The 23,361-nt window shown below is 43.0% G+C and overlaps 1 protein-coding gene across 7 annotated transcripts in view; it reads right to left on the reverse strand.

The window, feature by feature from the left end:
• Positions 1–23,361, reverse strand: part of NFATC2 (nuclear factor of activated T cells 2) — a 104,585-nt gene that overhangs the window by 9,577 nt on the left and 71,647 nt on the right. The window contains exon 10 of one of the 7 annotated variants that reach the window (XM_080404232.1): positions 586–673. The exons of the other annotated variants lie outside the window; for them this stretch is intronic. Within the exon in view, the coding sequence (XP_080260358.1) occupies positions 630–673 (44 nt within the window). The 3' untranslated portion in view covers positions 586–629. The remainder of the gene's footprint in view (positions 1–585; positions 674–23,361) is intronic. 7 annotated transcript variants of the gene reach the window in all.

The following is a 23,361-nucleotide window of genomic DNA, read 5'->3' on the forward strand; positions in this document are numbered from 1 at the left end:
TGAAGTCAATGTTGTCACAGCACTATACCCGTGGCAGTGACTGGGGTCTTGTGCCCTTTGGGGATCCTGCAAGGCTGAGGGTCTTGTCAGAGGAGGCAAAGCTCAGCTCCAGCGGGCTCCTCCCTGCACCGGGCAGGGATCCTGCAATATTCCATGTTTGCTCTGCTGATGCAGCCAAGAGACGTTTTTACATGCAGAGCAAACACGAGACACGCAGGGAGGAACTAATGGCACAACAGGGACTGGGGAGGAAAGTTGAACCCTGAATTTTTAGGGTGCCCTCAAAACGTGACCAGGCAAACCATGGTCTTAACGTGGTTCTAGCTGCTGCCTGGGAACGTCAGGATGCTTTAGCCCAGCATGCACAACCCCATCTCTCCTTCCCTGCCCACCAGCCCCCAGCTACTTCAGGACAGCTCTGTGGTACACAAATGGGGAAGAAAAAGAATGAAAAAATTAAATTAAATAAGATTTTAAACCCTTTAAGCCAAATAAAAAGGGGCATGACTTTTTAATTGAAAAAATAAATAAATAAAGGTTAAGAGAAACACACAGCTGGAGAAAAGGCAGAAAAATACCAATTACCTTTCTTTTTGATTGCTTGGATCAAAGATCACAGTCATTCTTTTTCATATAATGTTTTGTATCCAGCTAAGGTGTGTATCTATCAGCTCTGAAAAAGATTTGCAAAACCATTTTTGAGAAAAAAAGGTAACCTTTGACCTATATTGCAAGGCCAAATGTTACAGTTTTCAGCTACTCTTTCATTTTCTGATTTAATTTATTAAAAGGACATTTCAGCATATACAATACATAAGGCAGAACTTAACCGCTGACCTTTCTGTTTGCTCAGATCCAGCACTAGATTTACTTTTCCCCCTCTTTTCTCAACTGATGTTATCTAAAAATAAGTACACAAAAAATAACACTCCTAAATTGATCACAAAACATGCGAAATGCTGATAATTTGATCTGAGACTTCAGAGTCACAGGAGGTCCATGCATCTTGTAAGTCAGGTCAAAGACTAGTCACTGCCTTTTGCAAAATGCAGTTATATTATCATCTTAGTGGCCCAAATAAAACATGACACATTTATGCCAGACTAAAAGTCAGTCCCTTTTAAATAAGAGATCTAACCACAGTGGCCATGTAAATTAGACTTCGCCTTAATTGTAAAGAACAGGAAAGGTATGTGCAAAGAAAGTGTGAAAGTTACAGTCTTTGCTTCAAACACAAAAGGATGAAAATTTTTTCTCATAAAATGGCAATATTTAAAATGCCGTTTCATTTTCTTTCTGTCTTTTTAGATTTCTTTTTAATTCACCAAGAAAGCATTTGGCACTTCTGCAAAACCGTATGGAAATTTAAAAAAGTAACTACAATATTAAGAAGGAAAAAGTGCTTCTTAAAAACTAAGTTAGTTTTAAGCACAAGATTCAGAAGTGTCTTTGCTGCTGGACTTCAGGTGACTATATATAGAAAAGAAATATTTTACTTGGCTCCCACAGATTGTGCAGCCACGTATCATACACTGGAACCTACCACTCAGTACACAGCCTATTTTATATTCTGCATCCTGGAAAATCAGCTTTTGCACATGCAAGCAGAGCAACTAATTGACCAGTAAATACAAATGTAGGTGTATCAGGCAGAAGGAGCCCAAACCCAACAAACTGTGCTGGGGAAAAATACTGTGTGTGTGTGGCAGGGGGTTGTTTTATAAATCAACAGCAATGAAAGGCTTTTTTTCTGGAAAATGGGGATGTATAACTACTAAGAGGTTATACTAAGAGTATAACTACTAAAGCTGTGAAGCCTTACTTTAATTACATACCAAAAAAAGATTTTACTCCTCCTTATTGAAATAATGCAAATAGATGCACCCTGCAACTTTTCTTCCTTGTCCTGCTTGTAATCTATGTAGCCTGGGTAAACTATAAACCTCTTCAACACCATGCAGCCCAACAGCAAACAGGTCATCTCCATTAGTTAAGCAAACTCTTGGAAGAAGTCACTGATCTCCAACTAGGTGACAATTCAAGTCCCATGATGCATTTTTGCTATAGTAGTTTCAATAGACCCAAAACCCATCGGCATCTTTCCATGAATTTAACATCATAATATAGATATCTGATGGAAAACAGAATTTAAATAAGATGCATATTCTTGGCTAAAGTGTGTCCCAATTGAAATCAGCATCTAAACTTGTGATTCACAGAATCTGGATTTCATTCAAGACATTTAAATATCCTTCCCTTATATTTCAATATAGCTCCAGAGTGAGGTGCAAAAATAAAACAATCAGTATCTGTGGTACTATCCTACCCAAAATCTTTAACAGGAAGCTGGGTGTGCCTGTAAGAAAAGAGCAGAAAATAAAGATAGCATTTCTGCTAAAAAACAAAAAAAAATCCATGTCCTCAAAGCACTATACATCAAAACCATCAAGAAGGGAATACTCAAAACACAAATCGCCTGTGACACTACCCCAGAAACGTTAAGGATTTTCTAAGTACTTTCATTATTGTCAGCGTGCTTGCAGAAAAGATCAACAGCCTACCACTACAAAACAACTGCGTTAAAAGTGTCAGGAAAAAGCATGACCTAGTAGTTAGAGAAGACGACTGGATAGTGGGATTCCAGAGGCTGTGTCTCTGCTATACCATCATCTTGCCATATGGCCCTGGCCAAGTCCAATTATCCCTGCAGGACCAGATTTATTACAGGTTTGCTTTGGTCTGAAAAATGCAGAAAGACTGCGAAGGTCACATCCAGGGAACCTCAACAATACATGCCAAGCTAAAAGAAAAAAGCCTGAAATGATGATGGCCTGCATAGAATGAGCCTATACTAAGAGTGTGGATGTAGTAGAGAGCAGTCATTTTCAAAAGTCCCTATAGGGATGTTTTAAAGTCCTTTAGGTAGTTTAGATCTCAAACTACCAAAGGCATGAGGTGCTGAGCTCACTTAGGAACTCAAAATCCTAGTAGGCAACAATTTAAGTCACCAAGCTAAAACCTTTAAACCTATATATGTCAGACAATGTTGGAGTGCCCAGTACCTCTAAAAATTATGTCCTAAGTATTTCTATTAGGAAATTGAGCCAATAGGTAACAGAGACCACTCTGAAGACAGTGACCTGTTCTGACTTTGCTGAACATCTAAAGTCAGGAGACTAAGGAGCATCCATCAGCCCTGGGGATGCTTTGTCCTGGGAGACACTGCGGTACCACTTGTGACAAGCTGCACAGATGCTCTTTCCACTGAGTGTGTGGGAAGTCTGGGACTGGTGTCCCCAGCCAGTTGGTAGCTTTTGTAATTTCTTTTAGACAAAGAAGCCTTTGCTTTTGTTTATTCATGCATTATCCTCAGACAGAAATTGTTACTGCACTTCCTTCCAGCCAAGCTCTCCTCAGTGATACAAAGCAAAGTGACCAGTTACAGAAGAAGGAAAACAAAGCATTTTGCAGCAGTGGAGATAATGTGAAACCTGTGCTGCTCTCCCAGTACTACCTGCCATGCACAGAGCTGTTGAGTACCTGTCCTATTTTGCCACGCTTCACTTCAGCTTGTTACACAAATGGTTACAATCTTGTAAATCAGTAATAAGTTGCACCTGAACCTGTAAGTGATTAGTAAAAAATCCTTACACTTCCATGGCCAGAGGACTTTCACATAGTTAATCAGTTAAGAAAAGAAATGGGTGTTAACTGGTTGTTTAATTCCCTGGAAGACCAGTTTATTAAGACCAGTAGCAAAACGACTGAAATCCAAAGTGCAAACAATAAATGGGAGAACTATATTGCTTACAAACGACATACTCCTGTAGAAACAGGCACCAAATGTTGCCCTAAAGTGAGCTGAATGGAAGAATTCTAAGGCTGAGCAGGTGCTGTTTGTGGTGCTTTCAGTTATTTAATCCATTAGATCCCTATTTGAAACTAGTGGGAATCAATGAGTTAAGTTTTCTAGGTACCTTCTCCATGAGGCAGGAAAGGGGATTATGTGATATTTGCAGGACACACATGCGCACACGTGTGAGCTTTCTCATCCTGGCCTGTTGACTGGAACAGCAAGAGAAAGAGCAATTTTTGCTCCAGAGTGTGATTTCCTGTTTGGTTGATGGATCTAAGTATTTTGTTGTTAACGTTTTATCAGAAGATTCTCAGGTAGGTGCAAACCCTGCCTATGCATCCACTGGAGGAAGAATCCGCACCAGCTGGCAATCTGGAAAGTGCACCTTCAGGCATAATTTCGTGCCCTTTCCCTCCTGCCCTGTTAGGCTTCAGCATATCACTGTGGGAAGCCCCTGGAACTCATCTGCAGGCTCAGTCCCCCTGCTGTAAACAATCCTTAATTTAGAGGAGTTGCATCTTAGTCACTGCATGAGTACAATGGGAAGAGACACCCCATCAAACTGGGGCATTTCTTTAAATCTCATTCTCAGAACCTTTTTTCTGCCCGGTCCACAGCGCTGCACATACTGAACCAGAACCCCAGGAGTGGCAGTCAGGGGGGCACCCAGTGCCAGGCACTTCCAATCTCATTCATGGGTTACCTGACAAAGGACTGGCTCTGAATATTAACACTGACACTGTCGGGAACTATATGAATATGAAGCAAAAACTCTTGTTATTATTAAATTTGCTAAGATGATGATAAATACACTTTATTTATTAGATAAACCCTTTAAGTCTGTTTAATTGCTACACATAAGACATAAAGGGACTGCAACAAGATGTGAGAGCTTTGTGCAGTTCTACGAGTCTCAGCAGCAAGTTTGGGAAGGATACCTTGAAAGTGGAAAACTAGATCAGCCTGGGTGTGATGAGGAACTCCAGGCCACCGTGGATTTGGTTTGTAGTAGCTTTCCATAACAAAGTCTTTTTTTAACTGACTGACTTTCTGCTCACATATATTTAGATATGACTTTCATTCTGCAGTACTTTGATGCCAGATAGTTTTGGCTGAAATTGTAAGGGAAGGGACATGTGTTTGAGTCATGAAGTTGGCTCTCTCTAGTTGATAGTTAGCAAGTTACTGAGAAAAGATGAAGTTTGTATTTAGTTTCAGTTAACATGCAATGAGACCGAGAAAAATATTCCAAGGAGAATACGCACATAATAAATAAATATACAAAAACTTATACCAGAAGGGTATGGAGTACATTCTCTTCAACCACATTAGTTGGCTAAACCAATACAGAACTATTAGGCTGATAAACTGAAGCTTAAGAAACACAAGAAGAGTCTTCATTTTGTCACTTCTCACTCTTAATCTGACACTGCAGAAGCTGCTGCTCCTGCAAAGCACAAGGGTGAACTGTGCTCGCATCTATTTTTGTGTGTGTGGTTTGGACCTTACGAATTGCTGCATAACTGCTGAGATAAGCAGTGCCATTTGGTATTAAGACATACTTCTTCTAGATTCAAAACAGCAAAACCAAAGGGGGCTGGTGATGACTTTTTCTTACAGTAGCTTGCACCTCATGGTTTGAAAGCTAATGAAATTGGTAATAGATACCACAATGCCTCTGAAATAGTAACTGCCAGCAGGAAAAGCACACAAGCGATAGCACTATTTATTCACATGTCACTTTGCAGTTTCATCATTCTCCTAGACTTAACCTATTTACTAAGAGGCGTTATGAGTCATTCAGCACAGTGTTTCAAAAACAGAGAGAGAAAAGAGAATGGATGGGAGAAAGCTATTTTTTACAGGAAATAATTGGGGGGTAGGAACCAAAGAACAGTTACAGCATGTTCAGGATTAGCTGAAAGTAACAAGAATAGGCAATGCTGCTGCTTTTTTTTTATTTCTGTCACAAAGGAACTACCAGAACAAATATTTAATTGAGGGGAAACAAACCATTTAACAAATACTTAATTAAGGGGAAACAAACCATATTACCCTTCCCTTTAGGCAGTTTTGCAGGGGATGAACAGTCAATAATGTAATCTATTTTCCTCCCCTGAGCACTAGCACTTATGTCTATTAATCCACAAAACTATTTACTGGCTCTAATTCTCTGGCATCTTATCTTCTGCTGTGTCTTAACTTCGTAAGCGTCCCCGCTGAAGGGCTTGTGGATTCTTGCAGAACCCAGGCCTCTCTGGCAAACGAGGTTTCCCTCCAAACATGTCTGAACTGAATTTTGAGCCTGGTTCTCAGGAGAAAAGAGCCAGCAGAAAATCACTGTCCCAGGGTAACAGGGAAGATGCACAAGTGGCCTACGAAGAATTCTGCCAGACAAACCAAGCTCTCCTCTGCAACAGGCATGCAAATAACCTTCTGCTTGCAATTACTCTGCTTTCACAAACAACTTCAGAACAGTGGGCGCAAAGAAGGCATATGTTTCTTATGTGCTTCATTTTACAGAGGGCTACAGGCAGTAGGCACACTGTTCATAGCAAAAAACCACTGAGCAGGGGAACACATGAAATCACTTTCGTGCGGTGATTATTTTTCTATCATGACTCCGCATCCTTCAGCAAATGAATGTTTGGGGCCAGATTCTTCCCTGCGTTGAGTTAGGCACTGAATGGCGAGGGCTGTTTTAGGAGCCCTTGTATCAGAAACGGCCTCTGCAGGTGACAGAAAGCGACAGGCACCGCTGGAGTGCTCTGCCCGTCTTGGCAATGGGAGTCCAGGACAGCTGAGTGCCTAAATCTGGGGCTACAGTTCAGGTTAGCTGGAAAGACTCCAGACCATTAAATATTTAAGTGGTTATTGACAGAGTGTTACAATGCATATGTAACAATGTCGAGGAGGTGCCACATACAAGATACTGCGCGTCTGCCCACATCCATCTGTTTGCTTTTATTTTGTACTTTGACTCATTAAGTCCTTTGAGGCAGAAACTGCTTTTTTTCCTTTGGAGTCAAGACAGCATCTGCCACAATGGAGTTCTCATCCTTGCAGGGGTTTCTAACATAAAATAATGTAATAATAAAAATACTACATAATACTACAGAGTATAAATTGGAGACCGTTATGAACTGAGAGAGCGAGCTAATTACCAGAGACACCTATAACTAGAAAAAGGAGTGCAAAAGACCATGGGGAGCAGACATTGTAACTGACTGCATCTCACTTCAAGATGGTCAGGAATGTCTGACAGTAAATAGTTTAAGAGAATAAGAAAAAGGTATATGCATCATCCAAAGACTTCAAACTTTCAATCTGAGTCAATGGCACAAACGAGAAAACTTTTGTTCTCAGTGTGAAAAGAGAAAAGAAATGGGGGGTGGGGAGGGATATAAATTACCAGAAATAGAACTGAGCTCTTCAATGTCCAATAGCTGCTGAGGTGACTATCTTGAGCTGAAGTGCAGCCGGTGCTATTGAGGTTGGGCAATTCCCAACCTCACCACAACAGCAATAACCTACATTTGTTCAGAAATTAGTCCTCAATTATTTCCAGACTTCCCATCCCAGTTCCAGATCAAGATGTAGGAACAACCACCCAAAGAGACTGCCCCAGGGAATCCTTCCCTGGATTTAATGATGAGCCATCCCAAATTTTTTCAACTGTGAGGTCTGAGAGCTGTGTGTATCCCCACGCAACCCAGGCAGGAGGCAAAATACTATGCTCCTTGGAGTGTCTCAGAGGCATGCTACAAAATGCTGCAAGTACCTAGCAAGACCCTCCTAATCACTCCCAAGTTCTCATCAGCTGTATGACAACGTTCTTCTTTAAACACAGGTTTGCACAGCCAGCTCACGAGCTCTGCAATTGTAGCTCATCTTGAACCTATTAGTTTGCATTTAACCATCCATCGCTACACTTCCTGGGTGAATTCCAACCAAACAACGAAGGCTTTGGAACCACATCATGATAAAACAGCCTCTTGCCTAAAATAAAGATAAAATTTGCTTACGTTTGATATGATCTCATCTGACTACAGAACACACTCGGAAGCAATTGGCAGGCCGTCCCCTCGGCTAGGAACGCGGATTGAATGGGAACACTGTTTGTCCTGCAGTTGGGGAACTAGCCACAGACAGCTGGAAGACACAGCAGTAGCAAAGTTGAAGGCCAAGATCACCATACCTCTTTCTGAACAGTCTTGGAAGGAGAGCGACTGCCAACACGAATGAAATGCCCCAGCTAACACACACAGCATAATGAAACTGCATGAAGCCACCAGATATCTTCCAAAAGGCCAGATTTTTAAAGGTATTTTGGTAGCTAACTCTCAACTAAATCACTGTGGATTAAGCATCTAGCCACTTTTTTAAAAAGTCAAATACACAAAGAGACAAGCACGCATCACCTCTCAGAATCTGGCTTAGACCATTGCCCTGATAGACAGGATGGAACAGGTGTTGGGGAACACCAACAGAGGATGTCCTGCAACAGGAACTGAGGTGTGTCCTTTAGGATGCCAAGAAAAGAATGGGAAGTTTTTGTATTACTAAGGGCTGACTGGGGAGGCAATTCTGATGCCTTGCATGCTCCTTGCAGCAGCAGCATGAGGAAGGCTCACAGTGTGTCTTTGCAGCACCATGATGTGACTTTTCACCATCATCACCATCATGGAGCGACACTGCACAGTGCTACTGTAATCTCTTCTCTAGGACATGGGAACAGCTCTGATGGCTGACTACCACCAGCTCCTGTGCTTTGCCACAGGCTCAACATGGAGAGGAAGGACAGTAGAGCAGCCATGGTGGGGAGACAGCAACAGGACAGCTGTCCATCGTAACCTGCACTGTCCTGTAGCTTGTGAGGATTGGAGACCTGGCTGTGGGCTGCAGCATGTGCTGCAGAGCCTGTCCCAGCCAGCTCCAGCTCTCACAGCGTTCCTCAGCACTGCAGGACAGCCTGGCAGTGAGTGCAGGTGCAACACTTCGAACCATGCTGGAATTACCTGCTGGCCATGGCATCACTGAGCCCAGCAACAGTGAAAAAGGCAAGTTCCTGGTAAAGGGAAGGGAGTATTCTAGGTACTACAAAAGAGCCACATCAAGCAACCTAAAAACAAACTCCCCCATTTTGAGCTGACAGCAACCAATGACCTTGGGAGATCCCTGTCAAGCAGAGATCAGTTACATCTCACAGCCAAAGCCACAGCCAACATCCCTGCCGAGCCTGTCGGCATGGAGGGTGGGGTGGGAGCAAGCTCTGCCCTGGCTGAGCCACAGGTCACACAACGGGGCTTTCCTCTCGGGGGGTCCCCTTGACATGACTGTAATCAACACCAAAAATAACAGCTCAGTTTATATTTGGGCTGGAAATCACCACTGTTAATAGCAACAGTCAGCAGAGTCTCCAGAGAAGGTTTGGTCACTGCTGACCCTGGCTGAAATCTGAAGGATGATCAGGACTGCTGCAGCCTTTTGGCTGCAGAGACAAAGGCATTTTTTATGGTTCATGAGGGTGACCATCTCCAGCTGGCACTCTCCCCCTTCTCATCACCTGTGCTAGGTGCCCCAGAAACATTCCCCCCAGCTGCATTTCTCCTTCACCCACTTGTCCGAGGCACTCAGCCTGGCCCTGCTGCTGCGTAGGGGCAGCATCGGAAGGAGGCTAGAGAGCAACATGAGAGCGGCTGCTTTGGTTTGGCCTTCTGGTGTTTTTTTTCTTGATTCAGAAATGTCATCTGCATCCAGCTGTTAGTATTTTGGAAATCTGCTGGGTTTTGTTTTCCTCATGTGGTTTAGTGTGGCTGATGCTCCAGCTGCAAAACCCTTGGCAGCCAGTGAGCCTGCTTAAAGCAACTATACATGAAAGCCCGTGTCCCGGCCAGCACCTCCTCTCCTGGGAGCACCCTGGGGCTCCCCTTGGGCAGCCTCCTCGTCACTCTAATAGGAACAGGGCTTAACTCCATCACAGCCACACCAGATGAGAATGTGGTGATCAGGAACTGCACAAATAAGTACCTACATCAAATGATGTGGCAGAGAAAATATTTCAGCTGCAGCCAACAGCATCCTGACCCCAACTTCTGAAAGTATGGCAATGCTTACACTGTGAACTGCAGCATAATAAATACACCGTAAATCAATAAACTTCCAAAACACTTTGGCATTGCTATCCACTTTTAGGTTTTTTGCTTTTTTGCAGAGTTTGTTTTTTAAAATCCCGTATTGCCATGAGTATAATCTATATTATCTATAAAAAGACTGTGATTCAGCAACAAGGCAGGTTATACATGAATGAGGGTAATGCCTTTACCCCTGCCATTTCAGCCAGTTGCTCTCTCTCGAGGTCACAATAATCCCCTCTTCTTTCCCCCATCCCAGAGCAGACACTCCTGCTAGAGGTGGAGAACAGCTGGAACCAGAGTGCCTTGAAATGGCAGAGGAGACTACAGCATGTTATGAGGAGGTGAGGGCTTGCTGAGACTTGTTTCCAAGGAAAAACTTTTAATGGGGTGTGGGTTATACATGTGAAAACACGATGATCAAGTAAAGTTAATGGACAGGGCTTTATTACTTTAACAATCCTTCCATTTGTCAGCTGAATCCCAAGTCCCCCATTTTTATCCACACAACTAATTCCATGCTCAGTTACTCAGTGACACGGACAAACTCATCCATTACTGAATAGTCAGGTAAATACAAACCACCACTAAATGTAGCCTGATCACGTAATTGGCCTTTACATGTCTTTCCCATCCCAAGCAATGATGGAAACAATGTTGGGTGAATTAATAACCCCTGATGATTATATTTACCAAATAAGCTATAAAAGAAAGTATATGCAATACAAAAGTGTATTTGCTGCAGCAGAGGTGTTCAGTGCCATGCTGAGGGGTGCTTCCTTGGCAGGGGCAGGATGCAGGAGGCAGTGATGCAGTGCAGGGCCATACTCCTGCAACACAGCCTCTACGTGCCCAAAGCCCTGGGAAAAGGGGTAGATAAAATCTTCTTTAGAGAAACCCTAACTCCTGCAGATGATAAGCACATTGTAGCTGAAGTTAAACAAAGCAGAAAAAATATACAGTGTGGGCTGCTTGTAAGGTCACTAAACCAGTGGAGAAGGGATCACTTTAATTTCCCTTTTACCTGGAAAGAAAAATAAACTGAAAAAAAAACCAAAATAACTCTGCCACCTCTTTTAAGGGTTGGAAAAAACCCGTCTGAACAGGGAGATAGTTGAAAATGCTTCATTGAACACACGCCGGTTTCCATCCCCCATAAGCAGGCCTTAGTGTGTCTTTTACCACAGCTGGCCTGGATGCAGGCACTTCACAGTGCGGGAGAGACGGGGCGAGGAGCAAGAGGACGTGAAGTTTGCTGTGCTGTCCAGAAGATGAAAACACTAGTGCTGTTTATAGAGGGAAACCCAATTCGTCAGCCCAAATGAATTCCTGTGCTAATCCATGCAGGCTTCATGTTTTCCACCAGCCCCAGCCACTGTAAAGACTATCTTTAGGAGGCACTGTGTGTTTGGAAAGGAGCAGCTGGAAAGAGGGGACGTTTATGCCAGCTTGGAAGGCTTTTTGGTATGGAAAAAGAGGAATGCTCTCTTGGGTCTCCCCACAAAATTAAAGCATCTTCATCCAGAGAAAACCGATGCCAAGCACAACAAACAAAAGCGGCTTTCCCCAACTCTCCTGGGCAGCCTCTCTCCAGGGTTCACAATGGTTTCCATAGAACTTGTTTTGCTATCATAACAAATTCGATCTATCCAGGCGTGATGGTGTGCACTGTTTTCTAAAGACAAGAAAATTAATTTCCTCACTTATTTGTCTGCCAAAGCATTTTTGTCTAGGTGCCACAGACAGGGACTCCCCAGATAACTAGTGCATCTGCCTGTCAGTTGAATGCAGTGTACATCTTGAGAAGAAAAAGCCTCGGTAGGTTTTGGTCCATGCGGCACAACGCAGGTTACCTTTGCTGCAGAGGCTGGGGGAGAGGCTGCCCTTGGCTAATCACTTTTGTTCCTCAGGCTCTGATCCTCCCAAGCTGAGCTAGCCTCAGCACAGCGTGCCTGCGTGTGGCAACACCAGCTTCCTGTAATAAACCAGCCATTGACTGTGTGCATCTCTTGTTGCATACATGGGAGGAAATGAATGTCTTGTTATATTGACCACAATCTGCCGAAATGCTAGTAAATGTTACAGCCTAACTGTGATTAAGAACTACATTGTTTGCATGGCCAGGACATGCTCCCCGAGAGCAAGAGCTGCACTGGAATGTCACACGCAGGAGGAGGTTTCTTCCAGCCTTTCCACAGAGACACTCACACTCAGCAATGGTTTCTGAAAAGCAGAGATGCTTTTCTGCATGACAGGAGAAGTTGGAGGAGCATTTAATGCTATATCTAAACAAAGACCATTATCAGAGCAGCCTGAATGTTTGGAAAGGCTTAATCTTGATCTAGAACTTCCACTATTTTTGAGGATGCAAAGAGCTATGAAATGTAATCAAATAGAAAACAAAGGTCCAACAATATTAATTTCTAAAACAGGCCTAACAATAGGTTTGTGTACTTTTTAAAATAATTGCCTATAAAATATATACTGAAGATTATTTGTATTAAAATCAATTTTTTAAAAAAAAAAAGGGAACATATCTGAAAACACAGTATAAGTTATTTGAAGACATACAAGTTGCAGGATAAGCTCAGGAGAAGAACTCTCACATGACCCAGCATACCTAGCTGAAAATCCACCCTAGAGTTTGCTTGCTGAAAATCAGTATCCTGGGATGCTTTCCAAGGAATAAGACTGCACGCCACTCAAAGCAAATAAACATGTGTGAGAGAGAACCCAGACAAGAAAAAAATAAATGTAATTGTAAGGAAAAAAGACCGATACAACACAATGCAATTAAAAAATACAGCTACTCCATTTTGCTTCCGTTCTGGTTTAAACCAAGCCAGTTTGCTCACTGGACCTGGCCAATGCCTAGAATGGGCAGTGTTTGCAAACTATTTCCAACCTTTGCAAACATTGATTTGCACAAAATTATAGTTGCTTCCTATCAGGTGAGTTGAACTGGGGCACTTCCCCAGGTCCTAACGATGGACTCCTAGGCTGGTGACCATCTATCTATAGAAATGTCATGCCTTATTTTTAAGGCGCTTTGGCAGACCTGTGAAACATGATTAAAGCACAGGTAAACCAGTGCCCCTTTCCCTGGGAAGCAGCGGCTGGAGGCACTGCCTGCAGGCAAGCTGGATGCACCCCACCACACAGACTGTCTGAGGGCAGGTGGCTTTCAATGTTAGGACCTTCACAGACACTTTCAGAGAACAGCCTTGCTGCCTCCCAATAAGAATCAGAAACCCAAAAGTGGCTGATGAAGACCCAGCATGAGCACCGGGGAGGTATTTGACCATAAAGGGAATGCAACATCTGATGCATCATGCAGCTTCCTCTGGCCTTGTGGCTATGGAGTCTCCTGGAGCTGGGCTCTTGCAAAATAACTGACGCTGTGTTGCTCATAATGACAGATACTTAACCCAGGGAGGTTTAACTGTCACAATACTTTCACCATTGACTCCCATACTTCTAAAGTGGCTCCCTCTTCATTTAGTCATTCTCACTCTTTCCAAAGAAACTTAGAAACCACCTAAATAAACCAGCACCCATTGAGACATTGCAAATGTCATAAGAGTCATTCATGTGTCTCACTATTTGTCCTACATTTGACTCTACTCATTCACGGATGATGAAGTCATTCATCATTAAGAAACCAAATGAAACCACACCACAATTTGGGAATCTTTGACTAGACTCTCCTGGCAGAGATGATCAGAGGGAACGATTGCAAACTCACACTCCTCTAATTTACTGCTGCTTTTGCCCTGGCCCAAATTATTCTTTGCATGTTAAAAGTGAAGGTTCAGAGTCCTTGCAAAAAGGCAGAGTAACACGTAAGCACTGAAAAAGGGCTAAACTGTGCTGTCACTTTGCTGTGATGTCATCTGACTGTTTCTGCAGGACCTCAGAGTTTTCTGGTCATGCAGTGCACATTTCTTTGGTGCACAAACAGTTTTGGGACAGACCCGCTGCACCGCCAGCATCCCCCCACCACAAGTCACAGCATGCCCAAATGCACACAGCTGGGTGGAAGCAAGGGACAGTCCACTTTGACCTTCGCTTCCACACCTGACAATTATCCATGTGGAAAAATTCTCCTTCAGATGCAAACTTATCACTCACTTCAACATCCACAGGCAGAAGTCAATAATACTTTTCTCAGTACATCTAGCTGAACTACGATTTCACTCTAAAGAAATCATGTTCAGCTGAGAGCAGAGTTTAGCCTATGTTTTGGAGTGTAAAGTTTCCAAATTAAAAACCCATAAGAAGACATGTCTTGATTAAAATGGGAACTGTGTGGATTAGGAGAACCTGCAGGAAGATGGAGAGTATTAGACCAGTTTCTCACTGAGTGAATTAGTGTTACCCTGCTGAGTCACATAGTCATCATTCTTGAAGCCCTCTGATCCTCAGTGGTTTTACTCTAGTTAACAGTAGCTGAAGATTTAACTCTTATACCTAACACTGGTTAAATCTAACTCAAGACCAAGTTTTCAAAGTAATTGTTATCAGACCATTAGTCATGCAACTATACAGAGATGAGAGATTTAATTGCCAGACACTAGCATTTCTAGTAGATGCACACCTAAACTGGAGGCTATGAGTATTTTCAAAGCTGGGAGTACTTGGATTTAGGGGGTTTGTGCAGACCACTTTTAGAGAGAGGATCCATCTGTGAAATTCACAGCTGGATGTATGCCCACAGCTGGATGTATGCCCAGATTTCTGTGCTTGCAAAACTGAAGCATGGGGGGGGTACTTGGACCGATGATTCAGACACAACTGCATTGTTTATACATTTTAGGTTGGCTCTTACCTTCCTCTGTTTTTTTCTTGGTAAACACAGAAGTTATATTACAGAATGAAAAGGAGTGTGAAGGCCAGCAGCTGGTTGAAAATTCAAATTAAGAGCTAATAAGCTGGGAAAGGAGTTTTATGGTCTTCCAGTATTTTCTCTTCTTCCCTCATCTCTGACTCTCCTGCTGGCACGACTACAGATGTGCTGCTTATTTTTCAAACCAGAGAAGTAGGAATGACTGATCAGGTCATCTAGTACCTCTTGTAGCTAATGCAAGATTGTCTTCTTGTCCATTGGTCCAGTCTGCTTTTAAAATTCCTCTAAAAACGTACTGCATCCAAATTAGAGCACAGAAGTCTCTTGGAACTGGTGAGTAAGCAGCACTATAAAATGATCAGGGAATATCAGGCCATACCATCTTCTGCTGGGCAGAAAAGCAGCTCTCACTACTTAGAGTTCTCGTAAGAAAACTAACTTTGATGGGAATTTCAGATGATTCAGCCTTATTTTTTTTTTTAAATTGGCCAGTGATCTACAAATTATAATAATTATATTTTTGTAAGAAATGCCATATGAAAAGCAGGTGGAAGAAAAATGGATTTTAAATTCATCACCTATAGGTCTTCATTCTTGTGAGAGAAAAAATCTATATAGACAAAAGTCCCCCATCAACTAACTATCCATGCTGCCTGGCAGGATGTGACCTTAACTGGTAAAGTTCTGCTTATGTGAATAATGCTGAGAATCCAGCTATTTTTCTGTAGTAGAAGCCTTTATAAATGGCTTTCAGTTTGCACCATAAAGAGACTATATATCTTTAAGATGGTTATTCTTGCCAGGCATTTTATTTCACAATAGTTAAAGAAATGTGCAGATGTTGTCCAAACTTTTCAAAGCAGCAGGGCTCTTTGCAGCTGCTTGCAAGATTTCAGAAGTGCAGTTCAAAAATAGCTCAAGCTGCCTTTTCGCTAGCCATCACAGGAGCAGATGAATGCTCCCATGTATTATATTGAGCTTTAAAGGGAGAAAAGACCCCTACCCTTTTCTCACCTTTGCACATTCTTAACATTAACACGGTTCATAACAAATGAAACTGTGAAGAGCACCAATGCCAAAGCCAGGCATTCAGTGTTCATGAGTCAGGCCTCTAATAATCATGAGATTGGTTTTTAAATCATGCAACTAACCCCCGCCCCCAAAGTTGCATCATTTTTGTCTGCCTGGATTTTGAAAGACCAAAACACCAAGGTTCATATTTTGAATGTTTTCGTTTTTCTTTGATCGGACTCAAAAATATCACTAAGAAAAAAATAACTCTGGTATTTTGCTGCAGTCACCTGCACAGGGACTTTTACATCACTATAAATATTCCAAGACTCACAATGAAATTGCAAAGAATTGCCAAAAGCTTTGAGCTGCCATGGGGATGTAAATCAGTTCACTGGTTATACTTCTTCAATTACACTGTGCTAATTTTAAAGCAGAGATAACAGGAGGACAAATAATAACGTAGCTGCAGGTTCCCTATATAGTTTTAAGGGAGGGTACAACTACTCTCATCAAAGCATCTTTCTAATAAATTAATCCAGCCCATTGCATCACCTCTGCTGGAAGTTGCTAACGCTAGGATTCATTTTGAGGTGGTCAACATAACAAAGCAAGCAGGCTGAGCTCATGCAATTATTGCCCATGTGAAAATCCCTTATATTACATCAACTGTAGCTACCCCTAACAAGTTTAGCCAGCTTAGCAGCACTGGCATTGCTGGTGGAAACCCTTCTTCCAGTGCAGTGTCATCCCAGTACAAAAGCTTTTCAGTGAAACAGCTGGTGGTGGTTCCCTGACTTGGCATAAGCTGTGCTGATTCCAGTGTTTTTATACCAACAGAGCTGTGTCTATACAAGGGCTTTTACCATAATAGGTGTGTTAGCAAAATAAAACAAAAAAATCAACCACCTTAACCAGCACAGTTATGTGGTAAGCTGCCTAAGTGTAAAACAAGCCTTGTTAAAGGTTTCCAGAGAAGGCTTCTCTGGTTCAATGCAAAATGGGGAATTTGGCTCCAGGAGTTAACCCCCTTTTCTGCTTTGCACAGTTTTGTTATAAGCCATTTCCAACCCGCACATTTCTTGCTTCTCATCTCCAAGGCTCCACTTTTTAAAAATGTCAAAACAATTATTTTGACTGAACTGAAAGAATTTCTGTGCAAAACACCCAGCATCACCCCTAGCTGGCAGGAAGACCACCTTCAGCTTCCTTACATCCTGGGCTTGCTCTTATGACAGCTTTGCTCCGTCTCCAGACTTTGCCCTAAGAAGTGAGAGTGTTTCTAATAGACACACCTGTTGTCAGTGACAGGTGGAGTATTACTAGCCAACAATCAATCATTCACCTCTAGAAAGCAAGTAGTATTCATTGATACATACAGTATGAAAGGAGTGAGTCCAGTGGAAAGACAGAAAAAGGAGAGAGTAGCTCTGATAATCCCTCCCTCTAGTGCAACATGTTAGTGAACATGCAGCTGGGGGGGACCTGGCAGCCTGGGATTCCCTAGGCAAGTTACAGTTTTACCAGTGACTTTTTGCATCAGGTGGTGCACGTCACTTAAAAGCTCTGTGCCCTTCTCCACCCACCTGTAAGAGTTGGGGAAAAGCTTGTCTGCTTCTTTCTGCAGTGCAATTATTTTAATTCATTATAGTTTTTCTGCACTGGATGAATAGTGTCACTGGACTAAAAAATGTTATTGTTGTTATCCCTTTAAACTGAAAGTTGGTTGAAGGAATAAAAGTAAATGTATGGTCTATTTTGGCAGATGTCTTCCAACAGATGGGTGTCTATGGTCGTCTTTATAAGAGCTGTCTGCTGTCTGTGATTCAGACCATCTAAGGAATGCCATGAGCGTGGAGTAAATGGACAGCAAGTCTGGGAAAGGACTTTATTGTGGTTTAGAAGCTTTCAATTCCCAACTGCATGAACAAGTTCTTTTTTTCAAGTAACTCTTCGCCAGCATTTCAAAACTATCTGAAAATTGCTTGATGACTTCTGAAAATGGAGCGCCTTCTGCTGATAACAGTCCGCTGGTTTAGCCTTCAAACAGTGGCATGCTTTCCACCAGCAAATAGCTAGAATTGGAGTTTATTTCGTGGTGCATCAGTCCGTTGTGGGACCCTGCCCATTGAGCCACCAAGAGACGGTTCACGTACCCATCCTGCAGTGTCAGTTCTTGGCGGCCGTGCCCATGGTCTCCTAATGGAGTCTGCATGTTCTTTTGAACAGGAAATGCTTTGTAACACAACTTGCCTGTGGGCACTTACTGCACCAATTAAAGATTCCTGAGCTCGAGAACAAAGAGGTGCCAGTGGATCTATGGTTTTAATCACTTGATTCATTTTCTTCCTTCCTCCACTGCTGATTTTGGATGTATGAGTTTTTCTTTTTCTTTGTTTTGTTTTGCATGTATTTAGGCAGCAGAACACTCAGAAAGACTGCGGGAGAAAGAGCAGTCTTGAAAAGGGGCTGAATTTGTCTGAATTTTTGAATGGCAAGTTGTCTCTAGAGGTGAAGAAAAGATGCCAGCCTGCCATAACAATACAAATACTTAGTTCTTATTCAGGTTTGCAGCATTTTTTTCTGAGAATCCATGTGAGTTTTAGTACCATGAATGAATTAAATGCTTAACTGTTCTAGAGGGAAGGATAGCAAGATATTGTCTAACAAGGGTGAACTGAGGTACAGGGAAGTTAAATAGTTGGCTGAAAGACCAAGCTCAGACACAACCCAGGAGACTTTCCTCCTGATATACCAATCTAATTCCTGCCAACAGACCACAGGGTTTTGGGAGCAGAACCACCTTTCTGTTCTCTTTTCATATTGCCTCTAGAAAAGCAAGACTCTGCCCTACAGCTGGGGCACTTATATCCTAATGCAACACAAACCCACAACAGCAGTGATCCAAAAATAAAGCATGTAGTGTACCCACGGAGCACTGTAAGGTCTCAACAGAGAACAGAAAATTCGGAATAATATGAGTCAGGGCTTCAAGAATTAGTCTGATGAATACATAGATTTGCTAGTGTTTGAGTGCAATGTTTTGGAGAATGTACATGCTTCACTCTTAGTCAAACTCTGCCTGAGCAGAAATGACCACACCTTCTATGAAAAGTAGTTCTAATTAAAAACAGAGCATGGGTTTTTTTGATGCAAATTGTTGCTCTAACTGAACCACAGCCCATTTGCAACATTCAAATTCACTCCTGTCTGAAATGCCAGGAAGCAGGAATATTTCCCCTCTGCCCTGTATTGCTATTTTACTGTGTGCGTGGACACATGATGAAAATAATTACAAACCAAGCTAAAACATGCTCCTAAAGCCACCATCTTCTGTGCTCTCTGGGGATGAAATCAATACAATGTTAAGAGTGAAAGGCAGCTTCTCTACAGCCAGGCAGGCAGCTAGCTGGACCCCTGGCCCCTGGTAGTGCAGCTGCACTGCTCTAATGCATGGAGGGCTTAAAACTGCCTTCACCGTGCAGCTGAGGTTCCCCCAGCACAGGGAAATCCCCAGCTGGCAGCAAGCTGACAGGGCTGGCTTTGGGCCACCCCTTCCTCCCTACACCGTGCAGGGGCTGGGGAGGGTGAGCAAGATGCTCACAACATGTCAGCACCCGAGCCAAAACCTTAAGGACCATGCTGGCTGCAAGGGGGGCCTCTGCGTCCCGCCTTTCCTCCTGGCTGTACTGACCCTCTCCTTTCATCCACACACGCACGTTGCTCTCCCCGAGGAGCACGCAGGACCAGCATGGATGCAGAGTGGGCTGCACACTGCGGTGAGAGACCAAAGCTGGCAGGAAAGAGCACAGTCCCTGACTGCTGCTTACTCAGGGCTGACATAGTAGCTTTGCTTCTCGGGTCCCCAGGAGACCCAGGGTTTCCTGGAGGTACACCATGCTCGGGCTTGTGCCTAACAGCTACCGGCCTAAGGAGAAAAATGCTGGTCAGAAAAGAAAGTTTCTTTTTGAACACAGAAGAAAGAAGGGATTTGAATTTCATTTCATGCCACTGTGAGGACAGACTGCGGATTTTCTTGTTATTGAATGAAAAACACAGAAAGAAAATCTAGGGATCTAACACACTACGAAGGGTCTCGGCCGATATCCATGATTAGGGCAATGGTTCTTGTGGTGGGGAATAAAACTGCACAAATTAACCCACTGTTTGTAGCAAAGGTGATTGAAAGTGCTGGGTGATTTACAAGCAGCCCATTGCACACCCTGCAGATCCATTTTCTAAAGAAGTATCTGCCGTGTCTGAAATTTTCTGTGAAATACATGAGTTCACTATAAAACATCTCTGCTGATCGGCAGTCTGATAAACCACTACACAAGCATCTGCCTTGCTTTTCTCCTCCCCATTAAAGATTACTGGTGCACCAAAAATAATTTAGAGTTGCTGTATCAAGCAGTCAGTTCTGACTGTCAGATGTGGTTAGAGAGTTACTATTTGAATAATGACAATCATTTTTGTTTGTGAAGTAAAAAACACACAACATGACCGCTTAACCGAAAAGAAGAACTAAATCTAAGGCAGGCAAGTTGATAACATCCAAGACAACAGCTACATGTCCATTATTTGTCTATGGAAAGAGCCTTGTATCTCTGTGTCCCAGATGGGGAACTGCGGCACACGGTAGCTCAGTGGCTTCCCCAGGCTACACAGGAACCTCTGGCTCTGCAGCACGAGCGTGGGAAGCCCAGGGCATGACCAGTGCCCCCAGCCCTAGGTCACCCTCTCTCTCCATCCTGCCCTACCAAGGGATTTTGGACGGTGCTGCAAAAACTAAGTTTTTAACTGGGTTTGTGCTTTAAAGAGCTAATCTGATTGCTCTGAAGGTCCTGGAAGAACTGAGCTCTGTTTGTCAACATATTTCTCTGGTTGGTTGTGTAACTTTTACTACTGCGGGTGGTTTTGGTTATGAATAATATTAGGACGAGGCACCAGCTGAAACATGCTAAGCATTCTCTCATCCTATGGCTTTCACTTGCATTTGAAGCTTATCACTGCTTGCCAGCATTAGCCTGGTCACCTGATGCATCCTGAAGGATCCCAAACATGGCTTATCTTCACTCCCAAATTACTTCCAACAGTAATGAATCGCTGAGATAGAGATGTGTAACAAAGGTTTCTCTGCCATTTTTTCAAGAATGGTCCCTTCCTCTGGGTATTCATCTTTACACTATTTGATATCAAAAAGGTATAGATTTTTTTTTTTTTACAGGGAAATATGGAGGTATATGGAGGAATATATATATATAAAAAGATATACATATGTGTGGCATTGTCTAACCTGCATCAGTCTCCCTAATGGCTGCATTTCCAAATCCAACTTCTATGACTTGATAGCTAGAGCCTTCCTTCCAGTAACCCTAAATTCCCTAATTCTGTCTGGGAGGGGAAAGTTGAGAAGTTGCAAGGGGGCTGCACAGCCTGGGCTAGGCACCTCTGGCTCTGAGGTAGCATCAGCAAAAGGAGAATAAGGGCAAACGTCTCCTTCCAAGAAAGCACATGGCATGTCTCTGTATCTGCAGTACAGTCAGACATGAGCCACAGATACGCAACAGTTACCATTGAGGTAGCCAAGATGGATGGTACCCTTTGTGCAGCTACTGCACAAGGAGGTCCTCACACGTGGCAAAACCAACCCAAGAAGACAGGTAAATACTTGCCATCACCTGCCTTAAGGTCCATGCTGCTTTGGCTACACTGCTGGCGCTATTCAACCTCGAGAGCTTACAGCTTTGTAAGCTACGGTCACACATTTGACTGTAATCCTATGGAGGTGGAACCAGCTCCTGTCTTTACAAGGTAGGAGGTAAGCAGGTTAAGTGTGCTAAGTCACCAGTATTATGTGCCCTGTGGAGCAGTGAAAGCTCTGAGCAAAGAACAAACCATGGCCTCAGGAAGAAGGACAAATACTTTCTTTTACAGTGGGGAAGATAAGAAAATAGTGAAGGGTCCTGCCACCAGTGGCAGCAGGAAGCTGGAAGGGGTACACAGAAAGAGCAATTCTGTTAGCTATGAGATGTTCTTCTCTGGTCCCTTCCAGGAGAGCTCAAAGACTGGGACAGCATACCCACTCTGAGAGGCAACAGCTTCAGGAATGAGGAACCGACAGAGTGGGGCTTGTCCCAGGTCACTCAAGAAGTTCGTGGCAAAGCTCAGAATAGAAGCAAAGTCCAGAACACCAAAGCTGTGCATTAACCACGAAGGCAGAGGATAAGAGTTGACAAGAGGAGGTCACAACCATAGAAGGGATGAAAGCTGGACTGTCAGCAGAAATGCAGAGAAAGAAGAACAAAGAAGAAGGAGGAGGAAGATGGGGGAAGGGAAGAAGAGCGAAGGGAAGTGAGAGACACTGAAACAGTGATTGCCTAAGAGTCTGTGTACCAGCAGCAGTGCAGCGCACTCATGCCAAGCCTGGCTGGGGAACCATCATCTCTGTATCTAGCCGTGAAAAATCACAGCAAGACCTAACAGCTCACTTCAGCTCAGAAGAGCCTTCTGGATAAAAGGGATTTGACAGTAAAGCCTCCATAATCCTTTGGGTTTGCTTTCTTTTAATACTATAAAGCACAAAAATAAACTTTCTAGTCAGGAAAAATATGGCTTTTGTTATGTTCTGAGTCACTTTTCCCCAGCAGCAAACAAAGTGGCTTTTCAATTCAAGTCCTGAGCATTTCAGAATGAAAATTGTTTGCAAAGTGCTGAAGTAAATCACAATTCTCCAAGTCACACTCCTAGCTAATGTAAACTCATTGAGGTCAGTAAAGAGACTGCATGTGACCGGTCTTGCCTGGCCTGACTTGGGTGGCATAATTGATGATCTCTACTTGAAATCAATTCAAGATGATCCAGTCAGCCAAGCAGAAGCCTGGAATTTCATTATTAACTTGCTGTTATTCTGCCTAATGGCTCCTCTTAGCACAGAGGTCGAGTGCATCCCCTGTGAGCTGTACCATAGTTAGATGCTACTGGCCTGATTCAAAACCCAGTGAAATTAATTTTGCAGTCCATTTGGGGAATTCATTTAAGTGGACTTTGGCTCAGCTCTGAAGTTTGATAGGTTTTATTTCAAGATTCTTTCATATTTAATTCTTTTACAAGGTTTGTACCCAGTATTTTTAGAAACGTGGAAGAATCTCTCAGCTCCTCATATTTAAAGTACCTTAAAACACAGTGTTCAATTTTGCTATTAGAAATATTATCTTGCTTTGTTATCGTGCCCCACTCCCTGAATGGGCAGTGGATTTTACTTAGTCATTTTCTTGCAGATCCAGCAAATCTCCTAAATCAAATTTACTTCTAAAACCCAATTCAAAATTCCTCTTCAGACAAGGGGACCGGTAAAAACTCTCCAGATTGTACTGTCACCAAATGGCACCAAAGCTGTATCAACCACATTTCAAACACAGACTAACAGACAAAACCATCCAAACTCTACTCTGCCCACGAAAACAGCAATGAAGACTGTACATGATACAGCCCCAGAGCACTCGGTACCCAAG

This window comes from Falco punctatus (assembly GCF_963210335.1).
Source record: "Falco punctatus genome assembly, chromosome: 10".
NCBI classification, from domain to species: Eukaryota; Metazoa; Chordata; class Aves; order Falconiformes; family Falconidae; genus Falco; species Falco punctatus.